Here is a 15,276-nt window from a genome sequence, read left to right on the forward strand (position 1 = left end):
GAAGGCTCAAGTGGAGTTCGTGTCCCACGTGGGAGATGTGACTGGGCTCCCAGCTCCCGATTCTGGCCCCAGCCAGAGCCCACATTTGAGTGAACCAGAGAAGAGTAACTCACTCCTCTTCCCCACCCCCCAAATTATAAAATAACAACAAATATCTTCACTAAGTGGAAACAATTAAGATGTTCATCTATACTACTCCACGTTTCATACTTTTGTTACCTGAAATGTTCAGATAGAAACGGCTTTTCCCTTAGAAACATCACCTATTCTTCCTCAGAATTATTTGATTGTCAAAACACAGGCACAGGGGCCGGCGCTGTGGCGCAGTGAGTGAAGCCACTGCCTGCAGTGCCGGCATCCCATATGAGTGCCCGTTCATGTCCTGGCTGCTCCACTTCCGATCCAGCTCTCTGCTATGGCCTAGGAAGGCAGCAGATGATGGCTCAAGTGCTTGGGCCCCTGCACAGACATGGGAGACCCAGAAGAAGCACCTGGCTCCTGGCTTTGGATTGGCCCAGCTTTGGCTGTTCTGGCCATTTGGGGAGTGAACCAGCAGATGGAAGACCTCTCTCTCTGCCTTTCTGTTACTCTTTCAAGAAAATAAATGTTTAAAGCATTTTAGAAAAAGATTTTATTTATTTGAAAGAGTTACACAGAGAGAGAAGGCAGAGGCAGAGAGAAAGAGAGAGAGAATGGGTCTTCCATCAGCTGGTTCACTCCCCAACTGGCCGCAAGGGCCACAGCTGTGCCGATTCAAAGCCAGGAGCCAGGAGCTTCTTCTGGGTCTTCCACATGAGAGCCATCCTCTACTGCTTTCCCAGGCCATAGCAGAGAGCTGGATCAGAAGTAGAGCAGCCAGGACATGAACCGGTGCCCATATGGGATGCCGGCACTACAGGCAGTGGCTTCACTCACTGTGCCTCAGCGCCGGCCCCAGTAAATCTTTTTTAGAAAGAACAGGCATGATTTGGGATGGGAGGAGACATTAAGAATGAAATTCCTGGCCGGCGCCACGGCTCACTAGGCTAATCCTCCACCTTAAGCACCGGCACACCGGGTTCTAGTCCCGGTTGGGGCACTGGTTCTGTCCCAGTTGCTCCTCTTCCAGTCCAGCTCTCTGCTGTGGCCCGGGAAGGCAGTGGAGGATGACCCAGGTGCTTGGGCCCTGCATCCGCATGGGAGACCAGGGGAGCCGCCTGGCTCCTGGCTTCGGATCAGCGCAGCGCGCCGGCCATAGCGGCCATTTGGGGGGTGAACCAACGGAAGGAAGACCTTTCTCTCTGTTTCTGTCTAACTCCGCCTGTCAAAAAAAATTCCTTTATTATACCTGAAAATGTCCTTGGAAATCTCATCCATCACTTAGTGTACAGGTAACTACACTGTGTGGCTTGAACAGGCAAAAACAGAAGCTAACCATGGAATTTACGAGACAGAATTCAGCTCAAGGTAGTTTCCAGCAATTAGGATGTTCAGCAGTGAAACTGCCTCTGCCCTTGTGCAACTGTTCTATCCCATCCATGAAGACATAACAGACCAGACAGCAGCCTGTCGGGATAGTCAAGTTTCTACACTGAGAAGGAGGTTAAACCAGAGTTTCTAAGGACTATTTTGATTTTTATTGATTGGACGTGGAGAGATGGACAGAGTACTGTGAGAATAAACTGATGGCCATGAACAATGGGGCTGTTTGGAAGCCCCATTTCTGTTATTTGATGTGTGAAGAGAAGCAATAAGACATGGCTCGGGGCTGGCGCCGTGACGTAGCAGGTTAAAGCCCCGGCCTGCAGTGCCAGCATCCCACATGGGTACCAGTTCGTCCTGGCTGCTCCATTTCCCATCCAGCTCCCTGCTAATATGCCTGGGAAAGCAGCCTAGGACGGGCCAACTCCTTGGGCCCCTGCACCTATGTGGGAGACTTGGAGGAAGCCTGGCTTCGGATCAGCCCAGCTCCAGCAGTTGTGGCCATTTGGGGAGTGAACCAGGGATGAAAGACCTCTCTGTCTCTACTTCTCTCCTGTAACTCTCTTTCAAATAAATAAAATATTTTTTTTAAAAAAAGGAGTTGCTCATTAAAAAAAAAAGAGACATAGCTTTACAGATATGTAGAGAGCAGCTCAGAGAGAGCCTAGAATGTGATTGAGTCAGAATTTTATTCTGTTAAGGGAGACACTACTGCAACTTTTCAGTGAGTGACAAGATTGGCATGGTGGTTTGGGGAGATTAACTCACATGAAAATAAATATTAACTCATTAGAAAAAATCTAAGGAAGAAATAATGATGATCTATCTCCAAGGTTAGCAGCAATGAAAATGAAAAGAACTAGGAGAGGGATTGTAGAACCCTAAAAAGACAATTGCCTGGACAAGACTTACTCTTTACATATTCCTGGACCTCACACCCAAGCCATCTAGGTCAGGTGGCCCAGGCCCCCAAGTGCAGCAACCCAGAGGAGGTCTTTTTATTTCACTGTCACAAGTTTAACTGGGCAAGTTCAATTCTGTTTCATCTGCAAGGCGGGGATAAAACAAATGCCTGCCTCATAGGTGGTTGTGAGGACTACATGATTTCATACAAATGACACACTTGGAAAAGTCAGGCAAGACTGGCCCAGAGTAGGCCACGTGTCGGCTACTATCAACACTTGGAACTCTCACCTCCTCCAAATGTAATGGCATAGAAAGAGGAGAGACTGATACCATGAGTGAATACTGAGTGACCACTAATGGATCAAGACGAATCGTGAGAAACGAAAATACCAGTAGGGGAACTGCGTAAAATGTTTAGATGTATTTTCAAAGTAATTAAAAAAAATTTTTTTTCACATGATGGCCCTGATCAGTCTTAGGCCTCACTGAGAACCTCTGAAGGAATACGGGATGAGATCCTTTGGGGGTGGGTTCATTTTGCCAGAGTGCTCCCCGCACTTGAGAACAGAAGCCAGTGCATCCTACATAGTGGCCAGTCATCCCAGAGCAGTCCTATGCATTTAGCCTTTTTCCAGACTCCACATGAACTCCACATAAGTGGCCACACTCAGGCTTATCCCAAACCTCCTGTCATTGCAGTCCTCTGGGAGGTGAGCCAGGAGATGGAATCTCTCTAACTCCGCCCTTCAAATTAATGTCTTTAAAAAAAAAATCTAGATCAAGTATATCTCCTATGGGATGGTGAGATCTTCTCTCACTATCCCATTACTATTTCTTCCTTCTCAGTATGACTTTTTCCTCAATCCTCAAGAAGTGTTACATATTTGGGGTCAGAAACCTGCATTCCTAACAAGCAGCAGTCCACTCGTTGGGAAACAAAGTCAGTCTGCATGTGACGGTGTTAAAAGAGCTAAAATGCTCAGAAATTAAAAGCATGTTAGATGGCCAATCACATGTGACCCAAAGTTTTGCACAAAGGATAGGGCTTCAGGCATTTCTCAACTTCCCATTAAATTTTCAACCTCACCTTCTTCATGGCTGCAACACCCTCCTACAAATAGCCAAACCAAGAATCTCAATTTGCCCGTTGCTATCCAACAACCAAGTACTGTCTTACCAGGGATTGTATACCCAGCAACACTTTTAGTTGAGTTGTTCACCTGAAGTACTGTACCATACAGAATGATCGGCAGCCTGTATGTTCCTAAATATGCACGTGAAGGTAGGAGTAATTGTTGGAGGTTTTGAGAATTGGTGTTATTATCTCAAAGAGTATGATGATGGAGCCTAAAAGGAAAAGGGAAACCCTGTTTTGTGGCTCATAAAAAAGCTGTTGTCTACAAAGAAAATTTAATAATTAATTTCCAGATTCCATTTATAGTCACTGTCTCTCCTGTTTCAACGGATTTAGTGCCTGCACAAAAACACACTCAATCTCTTCTGAAAAACTATTCTGTTTAATAGTGCACTTCATTTATGCTACAGGATGAGCAGGGTTGGGAAAACACAAAGGAGGGTCATCCCTTGGCTGGGAAAACTCAGGGAGTCCCACCTTCACCCAGCAAGGAGCCTGCTGCCAGGCACAGGCCACAGCCTTCCTCCTCTGGGCTTTGCTCTGTTTGCATTCATCCTCAGCTGCTGAAGTAGGAGGTGGTGGAGTCAAAAGCCATGGGCTGCTGGGGCAGGGGATGCCCGAGGTGGCAGAGGGCAGGGCAAGCTGGCTGAGCGAGCTTCCTGAAAGCATCCTTAGTAACTAAGGGTTGGGATTAAATCACTTTTCTTCACAGGAGCAGGAAGAGGGAGAGAGGAGGACAGAAATCAGAGGCCAACATAAATGCTTCTGACCCTCTCAGGTTTCTCAACGATCACATCAATCCCTGGTCAGTTCCATCAACAGGAAGGATGACGGATCTACATTCAATATCGCCCCCAGGTTGCTCTTCAAAACACGGTCTTGCTGCTCCAAGAGCTTTCCCAGTTACAGACATAAAAAAATCTTTAATAAAATAGCCAATCCCTCAGCCCTAGACCTCCATACTTAACTAAACCAAACAGCACATTTCTAATTAAAGCTGGTTTAGGAACAGAAACAGTAGTTTCGACATACTGCCTGCATTTCCCCTTCCTAGGGAACAGGGGACCCAGAGCACCGTTTCCACTGCCCTCTGTGCTTTGACTCCGCCTGGTAGAATCCTTGGAGTTTTGCTCCCATTGTGCTTCCAACCCCACCTTAGAAAGAAAGGCTCCTCTGGTGTGACAAAACAGTTTAGTGCAAACTCCCTTAACATGGGGTTACTGGCCCCAGAGCTTCCTTCTGTTCCCAGCACCTAATCTGCTGCTTGCCTCCTAATTTTTCAAGGCTGCTATCATCCCTGGGGAAACAGGCCAGGTCGCTGATCACCACGCCAGGATGATTTCCCAGGCTGCCCCATTCTCTGAAGTGAAAGGCTGGAGCTAGCAGGGGCGCATCCTAAGTTGCTGACACTCACATAGTAAGGCAAGAGCTCCTGGGACTCAGAGGAAGAGGAAAACAGGTGTGTGGTTCATTCACGTCGACTCTCGGACGTTTAGTTCAGCAGTAGCTCTGAGAGAACTCTTGCTCATGCCCATTACATTCAAAGGCTTCTCTCCAGTGTGAATTCTCTGATGGCGAACAAGAGCTGAGCTATACCTGAAGGCTTTCCCACACTCACTACATTCATAGGGATTCTCCCCGGTGTGGATTCTTTGATGCTGAATAAGGCCTGAACTGTAAGTAAACTTCCCTCCACATTCCATACATTCGTAGGGTTTCTCTCCAGTGTGGATTCTCTGGTGCTGATAGAGGTGAGAGCTCTGGCTGAAGGCCTTCCCACACTCATTGCATTCGTAGGGCTTCTCTCCAGTGTGGATTCGCTGATGATGAATGAGGGTGGAGCTCCGACTGAAAGCCTTGCCACATTCATTGCAAGCATAGGGCTTCTCGCCAGTGTGGATTCTCTGGTGGTGAGTGAGGGTGGAGCTCCAGCTGAAGGTCTTCCCACACTCGTTACATTCGTAAGGCTTCTCCCCAGTGTGGATCCGCCGATGCAGAATGAGGGCAGAGCTACAACTGAAGGTCTTCCCACAGTCGCTGCATTCGTAGGGCTTCTCCCCAGTGTGGATCCTCTGATGCTGAATAAGATGGGAGCTCTGGCTGAAGGCCTTCCCACACTCACTACATTCATAGGGCTTCTCCCCAGTGTGGATTCGCTGATGCTGAATGAGGTCTGAAGTTCGATTAAAGCTCTTGCTGCATTCATCACACTTATGAGGTCTGTCTCCCACAGGAAGTCTCTGATGTGAAACAAGGTTGGAACTCACAGTGAAGCTGTTGCCAAACTGGTTATACTTCTCAGTTCTCGCTTCCATGGGGGTGAACTTCTCCTCAACTGTCACTTGACCAAAATCTTGCATTTTTCTACTCAGTCTTTCACCAGAGGAGTGTCCGAGCTGCTTCTTTAGACTGACTTCTTGCTCATAGGCTTCTTCAAACTTAAGACCCTGAGAAATGTCCTTCTGGAATCTTCCCAACAGCACCCCATGGGATCCTCTATCTTGAGAAATGTCTTGATCATCCTCAGTTCTCGTCTCACCATCTGGCACAATAAGAAAGGCAAATGTCACTTATTCCTTGTGAGAGGAAGACAAAAATAAGAACGCAGAATAATCACATGGCATATTTACAGTGCTAAAAGCGCATGCTTCTACACAGCCGCAAAGGGGCCTAACCACATGTGTGTAACTGAGGCAAAATAAGGTAACTGGACACAGGCGGGGAGCAGGGCAGAAAGCAATGTCATGGAGAACACAGCCGGAAGTGCAAAGGAAGCCGAGGACTTCGAGAGGAGGATGGATCAGGCAGCAAGGACACCAAGATCGGAGGCGGAAGGACGTCAGCGTAATGAAGTAGCAAAGTCTTCCGAGAGGCCGGAGGCTGTGGCTCCAACCGGGGAGATGTGTACAGGAACAGTCAGGAGCGACAGGGGAAACGGGACTCACACGGCTGAGGACAGAGATGAGGCAGGCTGAGAAACGGCTGCAGAGCACAAAGGAGCAGAGGGAAGGGACCCCCACGGAACCAAGCGAACAGAACAGTGCTGTCTGCAGTCACCCGGCTGCGCACCACACCTCTGCAAACAGGCCAGACAGCTACGTCTACCGTGGGTCCTAAGCCTGGAAGGCAACACTCCCATGGGAGGCTGAGTTGACGACTTCAGTGTCTGACTCCTCTATCTGTACTACTCTGGTGTTTCTCAAGGGAACTTCAGGCAAAGAGAGTAAGCGTAAAGGGCCCAGATGCCATTTTTAGTTTTTTTTTGCTGTTTTTACAAAGACAGGCAATGAGTGTTAGGAACAGACACAGCTGTATTCCTCTCACCTGAGCAGGTACCTCTCAGAACCTGTCTGTTCTTAGCTCCCCCAAACTCAGGACCCCCGGCAGTTCTTCCCCCTCCAGCCAAGGGACTGTGTCAGGATTCAGGGGATGGACACGCGACAAGGCTGACCCTGCCCACACTGAGCAGTCCCAGAGCTCAATCCCAGACCCAGAGCTGCAGGAGGCCGAGAAGGGAAGGGTGTGCAGACAAGGCTCAAGTGGGGAGTTAGGCAGACTCCCTGCTCAGAACGTTCTCCCTAGAAGTGAGGTGAGAGACAAGGAGCTAAAAGTCCTGGTTAAAAACCTCATTTCTCAGGGATGACTCTGTGGCGCAGCGGGTTAAAGCCCTGATCTGCAGTGCCAGCATCCCACATGGATGCCGGTTTGAGTACCGGCTGCTCTACTTCTGATCCAGCTCTCTGCTGTGGCCTGGGAAAGCAGTAGAAGACAGCCCAAGTCCATGGGCCCTGAACCCGCATGGGAGACCCGGAGGTAGCTCCTGGCTCCTGGCTTCAGATCAGTGCAGCTCCAGCCGTTGCGGCCAATTGGGGAGTGAACCAGCTGATGGAAGACCTCTCTCTCCCTCTCTCTCTTTCTCTCTCTCTCTCCTTCTCTCTCTGTGTAACTCTGACTTACAAATTAAATAAATCTTTTAAAAAAAAGCTCATTTCTCCTCAAAACTGGTGTACATTTCTGCAAGACAGGTGCACAAGGTTCTGAACAACACAACAGGTCCCTAAAGGAAACCGGGGCCTGCGCTGTGTGGCACAGTGGGTTAATGCCCTGGCCTGAAGCGCCGGCATCCCATATGGGCACCGGTTTGAGACCCGGCTGCTGCACTTCCGATCCAGCTCTCTGCTATGGCCTGGGAAAGCAGTGGAGGATGGTCCAGGTCCTTGGGTCCCTGCACCCACATGGGAGACCTGGAAGAAGCTCCTGGCTCCTGGCTTCAGATCGGCACAGCTCCGGCCATTGCAGTCAATTGGGGAATGAACCAGCGGATGGAAGACCCCCACACACACACCCCTGCCGCCTCTCCTCTCTCTGTATAACTCCGACTTTAAAATAAATAAATAGGCCGGCGCCTGGCTCACTAGGCTAATCCTCCACCTGCGGCGCCGGCACACCGGGTTCTAGTCCCGGTTGCCCCTCTTCCAGGCCAGCTCTCTGCTGTGGCCAGGGAGTACAGTGGAGGATGGCCCAAGTACTTGGGCCCTGCACCCCATGGGAGACCAGGAGAAGCACCTGGCTCTTGCCATCGGATCAGTGCGGTGCGCTGGCCGCAGTGCACTGGCCGCAGCACGCTGGCCGCGGCGGCCATTGGAGGGTGAACCAACGGCAAAAAGGAAGACCTTTCTCTCTGTCTCTCTCTCTCACTGTCGACTCTGCCTGTCAAAAAAAAAATAAAAAATAAATAAATAAATAAATAAAACAAAACAAAACAAAAAACAATTTAAGCCTAGAGGGAACCCAACAGAGAGGGGCAGGAGACAGAGTCCCAGAATGTTCACTCGGGCACAGAGCAGCACCACACATGTTCAGGGATCCAAATACACTAATCGTCTGGGAAAATCTCTGGGTTCCACACCGCGTTCTGAAGATAACAGGGAAGACTACTAGATCTGCCACCTACCAGCTCTGTGACCATGCACAAGGCCTTTGCGCTCTCTGACCTCACTTTCCTCACTTATAAAATGAAAATAATATGAAATACTTCAAAAGTTTATGAAAAATGCATGTTATGAAAAAACTGCATATGGATCTCAAAAAACATTTTACACTGAAACTTTGAATTCCACTTTTTCACAAACTTTCTGAAGCACCAGCATACTAACTACCTCGATTACTATGTTACTTTGAGAGGAAATGAGAGAACACACACGAAAACTCCATAAACTGCCAATCACTGCATACATACAAGATCATTGCTATTAGAATTTTCTAAGACTAAATCAGTCCTTAACTAATTGTTTTCAGTGACTAGACTGTTAGCAACTAACACCAGGGAGTTTTGTTGGAAGTGCAGGCCCTTACCCAGTGAGAACACATTCCCATAGTTCTCCAACATCACATCCCTGTAGAGGTTCCTCTGCGCAGGTTCCAAACGCTTCCACTCCTTCCGGATGAAGTACACAGCCACATCCTCAAACGTCACCAACTCCTGAAACGACACGGTCACGCATGCAATTCCAGGATGACAGATGGCACTGTTGGCACCAAAAACCCCTCAGGATGCGGCTGAATATGACCTCTTTGGGTAGGGGGAAAGAGATCAGAACACAGGAAGACAGAGGCAGAGTCCAGACCAGGGGCGGATGTTTGGTGCAGCAGCTGAGACTTCACTGAAAACGCCCACATCCCATCCTAGAGTGCCTGGATTCAAGTCCTGCCTCTGCTTCTGATCTAGCATCCTGCTAACGCACACTCTGAGAGGCAGCAGGTGACGCTCAAGCACTCAGGTCCCTTCCATCCAGGTTAGGGATCTGCTCCACCCAGCTTAGAGATCTGTTCCATCCAGGTTAGGGATCTGCTCCACCCAGCTTAGAGATCTGCTCCACCCAGCTTAGGGATCTGTTCCATCCAGGCTAGGGATCTGTTCCACCCAGGTTAGAGATCTGGGCCAAGTTCTGAGCTCCTGGTTTTGGCCCAGCCCAGTCCCAGCAGCTGTGAGAATCTGACAAGTGAACCAGAAGACAGAAGTCTTCCCTGGGTCTCTCTGCCTTTCAAATAAAATGAATTTTTTTTCCAAGTTAAAGGCAGAGGTAAAGGCCCATTATTCAGCAGGAAAGGAGCAGAGTCTTGGTGGCCAGAATCCAGGTCTAGGGCACCAGATGGGATGTTGTTGTTGCACAAAAATGGTTTACAACACAGAAAGTTCAAAGGAGGGGCGCACAGCTCACCTGGGACTTGGCCTTTAGGAGTGCAGCTGCCAGCATCTCGTCCCCAAGGCTGTCCTTGTCGGAAAACGCAGGAACTTTTGAAGAAGGAAGCGCTGACAGGCGATAAAAGGGCCCCAGAGTGAGTCTCTCTCTGGCTCTCACCCTGCTGACTGCCCATGCCCCAGGAAACTCACAGGGTCCTGGGACAACCCTTCACTTCTCTGCAGCCACTCACAACAGAGGCACATTCAGCAGGGCTCCGTCTGCCAGAAGGGGTTGGCCAAAGCCCTGTTAATTCTTGGTCTCCCTTCTGCCCCAGGCCCCAGCTTTCTCTACAGTCATTCTTGTCCCAGTGAAACTGCCCAGAGTCCCTAGAGCGATGGTCGATTCTTGTCCGTCCTCGGGAGCTCGGCCAGGCTCTCCTGCTCACGTCCCTTCCTTTCATCGCCCTTCTCACACACTTACGTGAGGTTCTCAGGCTGTGTACTTGATCAAGGTGACTTTTTCTGTAATTCCTGGGTTTACACATTTGGCTTTTAGAGACCCTAAACCCTTAGACATACTAGACTTGTTTCAATCACCCAGACAAAAAGTCTTTAAATGATAACCATGAAAACAATACCCACTGAAACTGAAACTTGTCCCCTGGTCGGTGGCACAGTCTATGAAAACAAAATATATTTTTACTGGCCTCTGACCCACTTATCTTTTTGGCCACAACCTACAAAATGATTCCTAAGACCTCCCCCAAGTGCGTGCTCCTGAAGAGCATAAACCAAGACTATGATGTTGGCTACTTCAGAGAACGGGAGAAACGGAATTCAGGGATTGTAGGTTTTCTTAACCCTGCAAGAGGGACCCACAACCCTTCAAAATGTCTCAGTAACGAAACCTATCCAGTAGCACAATAGTTGTGGGCTTCCAACAGCCTCCTCCCACGAGGCTGTACGTCACGAATGGCAAGGAGTATGTGTGTCTCCATCTGGATTCTAGCAGCTGGTCTCGCACCTGGTGGGCAGGTTTCAGCATGGGATTGCGGAATGAAGGAGTAAAACCTCACCACTCTCAAGCAGGGCCTGTGGTTCCTGAGACACACGATCAGCCTGAGTTTCCATGGGTAGGGCTCGGCCTCCTCTCTGCAGACTCAGCAGGAAGCAGGTTTTCAATGAGAATGAGGAAGCACTGCAGAAGCAAAAGTTCAAAGTTCAAAGAACATTTCAACCACCCCCTGAGCAAAAACAGGGGAGCTGGCATTTCAGTTAGCACCAGTAACAGGGAAAGGAAACACAGCAACGAACGTTAATCTTTCAGATATGGGTCACTGTGCACACCCACCCCCATAACCAAGCTACCGTGAGAACCACAGAAAGGGACCAAGTTTCTCCTCCACATCCCACCTTCGGCTCCTCCCACACACTCTGAGTGGTATTTACAACAAAAAGTAGATGCATCCGTCCTCCACAGTAAAATAAAACACTTCCAGCTGCTGTGTTTCCTCCCACTGGGAAGGCCATGCCCGTCCTTTCATCTCCCTTTTCTCAACTGGACATTTCCATCAGAAGCTCCTGAGGCAGAGACTGATTTAAAAACAAAAACAAAAGATTCTTCCTTCCTCTGCTTTTGTCCCTACTGACATCTCCACTCCACAGTTGCTATCACAACCAAGAGGTCTGTTCTCCACGGCTCTGGTGGGTAAAACGTCATGTCTACCCTTTCACTAAAGTCTGCAGTGCCAGAAACCTCCAACCTGATTCCAGGGGCAACGTCAACACATGGAGAACAGGTGCGGCAGCCACCAGTGTCCTTACACGTTTACGCAAGAGCACAGGAAAAAGCCACTCTGGATTTCAGCTGACTGCCTCTATCTACTCATTTGCTCAGAAAACAAACATTGGCTGAGTGCCAGCTAAATAGCAAAGCACTACTGCAGTGAGTTAAAAAAAAAAAAAAAAAAAAAAAAAAAAAAAAAATCAGGAATGCAGCGAAGTGTTTGCTTCATGCCTACAGACTGTTACTCAGAAGGGGGAGGGGCCGCCTGAGGGTCCCTGAGAGTCCTAAGAAGCCCAGCTTTGGGGTGGGCAGGGGCTGTGAGATGCTGTTACACAGTGGGAGGCACTGCATCAGGGCACAGCCAGGCCCACAGGCAACGGAGGTGGCACACTCCTGCACCCACGCCCCTCCAGCTCTGTGTGGAAGACAGCCACCTCTTCTCCCACAAACCACCCTGACAGCTTCCAGGACTCAGGGCAGACACCCTCACTGGTCGCTCTCCTGAGAAAGGCAAGGCCAAGGCTTGGATTCCAGAGGAAAAGGCCACGTTCCCTCCTCACAGCTGTGTTAAGCAGAGAGCTGGAACTGAAAGGCACACTGTTGAGAACAAACCGCCAGTGTCTGCAGCGGTAAACAATGTTACCCACGGGAAGAACACTCCATTGTGCTCCCACAGCTGAGTCCAGCCAGGGCCCTTCCTCTGCCGGCTGCCGGCTGCCAACCCCACGCCCGGGAGCCCTTCCTGGGCACCCAGAAAGACGACCTGGCAGTGAAAACGAGCCACGCACTGCCTTACCTGCTGGGTTCTTTCCTTCCTTCTGTGGAGTTGGTCCCCGGAAGGCCAAAATGACCAATCACTGGGAATGTGGCAAGTTCCTGGGAATTCCGACTTTAGTTGATGTCAGTGCTATGTGGCTAAGAAACAGAAGGAATTTAAAATATTCAGGTGAACCTCGTGTGACATTCGTGTGACATTCAGATATGTAGAGATAAGCAAAGGGAGAGGACACAGGTTACTGGACACTGATTGGGGTCACCACAACTGGCATTTGGGTTGCACCCCTGGAGAGCCATAAGGGCGCTGCAGATTCAAATTCAAATGCAAATTCTCCACCTGGGGGTGGGGGAAGCAACGCCTGCTCAAGTTCCCAACGTGGCCAGCTCCATCCCAGCCGCGCTCAGCTCTGTCCCCTCGCACACCTAGCGCCCTGTGCAGCCTCAGCGACAGAATCGTCTCCAACAAGACCGGCCATCCAACACCGGGACTCAAATGATGCCCATTCCCTCCAGGGCCTGAACACTAGTGTGCCGTTCGCTCCCACTTTGAAAGCGCATCAAACTCGGGACCAATACAACTGAAAACGGGAGCCCCAGGCAGGAGTATCACTCCCCGCCTCAAAAAAAAAAAAAAAAAAAAAAAAAAAAAGACGCTGTGCAGGGCTCCACCGGGGTCACTCCCGGAATCCGGGTTTGCACCCGCCCCCAGCCCTGGCTCCAACTGCAAACGCTTCGCGCAGCTCACGGTCTGATCCTTGGGCTCCAGTGTAAAAGTAAACTTCCCTACTCCCGCGGGCGCGATTAAATACATGCGTTAACACCAAATAAAAGCCCCCCGAGAGAAGGGGGGCCCGGTTGGAGTCGCTGTCACCAACTGTTTCCGCCTCTACGGCTCCACCGCAACTTTTAAATGCTCCAGCTGGGCGCTGGGTCCCAAAACCGGAACCAGTGCCCCCCACTCCTCCCCTCCCGCGGGGGTCCCGCTCTGCGCGGGAGGGGCGGGGGTGTCCCCGGGGGTGCGGCGTCTCCCCGCACCCAGCCCCGCACGGGCCGGGGGACCCCGCGGGCCGTAGCGGCGCGGACACCACCCCCTCAGCCGGCGCCCGCAGCCGCCGCCTCGCCGCGAGCCCCGGGACGCCCGGACTCACCCTGGGGGCAGGGACGGGAGATTTGGGGGGCCGGACACAGACCAGGCCCCGCTGGACCCTGTCACGGACCCACACACCGGGGACAGAACAAAGAACGGAAGTTACCCCAGTTTCGTTTCCGGGTCGGCCCTTTTCGCCAACTACCTCGGTGCCCCCCAACGCCCACTTGTTCCCTCTAGGAAAACGGGAGGCCTTCGTTTCTCGTTGGTTTGTTGACTCAGTGCCTCCGCGAGCGCTCCAGGGCCAGAGGTGCGGACGCGACGCTCGGGGCCCTGTCGCTCCCGCCCGCTCGGCTGCGCCCCCTGCTGGCCAGAGCCGGGCGGGCCGCGGCGCAGGTGCGGCAGGGGCCGGCGCGGCGCTCGGGCGCAGTGCGCATGCTCGGGCGCCCGCCCACGCGGAGTTCTCGGCCGGCCGGGTCCGCGTTTGTCTGATGGTGTGGCCGGTATAAAACATGTACCCTGACTGGACATTTGCTTCGAAGCCGACGACATTATTGGGTGTCTCTTGTGGAAAATGCACCCTTAAGTTACTAAATTTCCGAAGAAAAATACTGCAGTCCATCAGAGAGCTCTGGCGAGGGTGGAACTTGGGCCTCGCTCTGCCGGGGGAGGCCCTGGCCATGTCGGGGGTGTGTGTAGTGCGGGAGGGGCCGGGCCTAACTAGTGTTAGAATCATTCCCAAAGGGGCCGGTGCTGTGGCGCAGATGGTAGAACCGCCGCCTGCAGTGCCTGCCTCCCATAAGGGTGCCAGTTCGAGTCCCAGCTGCTCCACCTCTGATCCTGCTATGGCCTGGGAGAGCAGTAGAAGATGGTCCAATTCCTTGGGCCCCTGCACTCAACTAAGTGTCAAAGTCCCTCTCTTTTAAGATTTATTTTTTTATTTGAAAGAGTTACTGAGAGGAGGAGAGAGAGAATTCAGGACTGGGCCATGCAGAAGCCGGGAGCCAGAACTTCAGGGTCTCCCACGTGGGTCCAGGGGCCCAAGCACTGGGACCATCTGCTGCTGCTTTCCCAGGGTTATTAGCAGAGGAGAGCTGGATCAGAAGTGGAGTGGCTGGGTCTCAAACTGGCACCCATATGGGATGCCAGCATTGCAGGCAGAGGCTTAACCTGCTATGCCACAAAGCCAGCCCCCAAATAAAGTCTCATGAACAGGGGAGACATTCCATCCTCAGAAACCAAAAATAAGGACATAGATGTATATGGAGTCGACTCTCTGTGTCTATTGGGCTCTGGTTCCAGGACTTCTATAGATACCAGAATCCTCAGACGTATTTGCATAGATCCTACACACATCCTCCTGTAGATTTAAAATCATCTCTAGATAACTTTTTTTTAAGATTTATTTTATTTATTTGAAAGTTACAGAGAGAGGTAGAGTGGGGGTGGGGGGCAGTTTCCATCCACTGATCCACTCCCCAGATGGCCACAACGGCTGGAGCTCTCCAAAGCCAGGAGCCAGGAGCTTCTTCCACATCTCCCATGTTGGTGCCGGGGCCCAAGGACTTGGGCCATCTCCCACTGCTTTCTCAGGTACATTAATAGGGAGCTGGATCACAAGTGGAGCAGCCAGGACTCGAACTGGCATCCATATGGGATGCCGGCACTGCAGGCCAGAACTTTAGCCTGCTGTGCCACAGTGCCAGCCCCATCTCTAGATAACTGTAATAACTAGCACAATGTAAACTCTATGTAAGTAGTTACACTGTATTGTTTAGGGGATAATAACAAGGAGAAAAGGTCTGTATATGTTCAATACAAATGCTTTTTTTTTTGGTAAGTTTCTGGCTTTTTGCTTATTTTCCATCCTTAGCAACTATGCCTCTGAGTTTAAGAGCAAGAAGCTGAGGTAAACTGGCTGGAGCTGTGCCGATCCAAAG

At 50.8% G+C, this 15,276-nt stretch overlaps 1 protein-coding gene across 2 annotated transcripts; it reads right to left on the reverse strand.

Annotated features, from left to right (window-relative positions):
- Positions 1 to 3,865: 3,865 nt before the first annotated feature.
- Positions 3,866 to 13,708, reverse strand: ZNF3 (zinc finger protein 3). 2 transcript variants are annotated; one of them, XM_008248901.5, is made up of 6 exons: positions 13,503 to 13,708; positions 12,269 to 12,387; positions 10,763 to 10,884; positions 9,724 to 9,815; positions 8,858 to 8,984; positions 3,866 to 6,044 (listed from the first exon to the last, which is right to left on the reverse strand). In XM_008248901.5, the coding sequence occupies exons 3-6, from the start codon at positions 10,815 to 10,817 to the stop codon at positions 4,975 to 4,977; spliced, it is 1,344 nt and encodes a 447-aa protein (XP_008247123.1). In that variant the 5' UTR covers positions 10,818 to 10,884; positions 12,269 to 12,387; positions 13,503 to 13,708; the 3' UTR covers positions 3,866 to 4,974. The 2 variants fall into 2 exon arrangements, with proteins under 2 accessions (XP_008247123.1, XP_002721905.1); XM_002721859.6 differs by having other exon boundaries at positions 13,398 to 13,536.
- Between the last annotated feature and the right edge of the window lie 1,568 nt (positions 13,709 to 15,276).

Source organism: Oryctolagus cuniculus, chromosome 19, assembly GCF_051225735.1.
Source record: "Oryctolagus cuniculus isolate XC-2025 breed Fujian yellow rabbit chromosome 19, ASM5122573v1, whole genome shotgun sequence".
NCBI classification, from domain to species: Eukaryota; Metazoa; Chordata; class Mammalia; order Lagomorpha; family Leporidae; genus Oryctolagus; species Oryctolagus cuniculus.

Excerpts from the sequence above, each read along its gene's own strand:
- ZNF3 (XM_008248901.5), bottom strand. The coding sequence starts at position 10,817 with ATGGAAACTCAGGCTGATCGTGTGTCTCAGGAACCACAGGCCCTGCTT. Across the intron at positions 8,985-9,723 it reads TCCTAAAGGCCAAGTCCCAG|GAGTTGGTGACGTTTGAGGA; the intron begins GTGAGCTGTGCG and ends GTGTCGTTTCAG. Across the intron at positions 6,045-8,857 it reads TGGGAATGTGTTCTCACTGG|ATGGTGAGACGAGAACTGAG; the intron begins GTAAGGGCCTGC and ends TTATTGTGCCAG.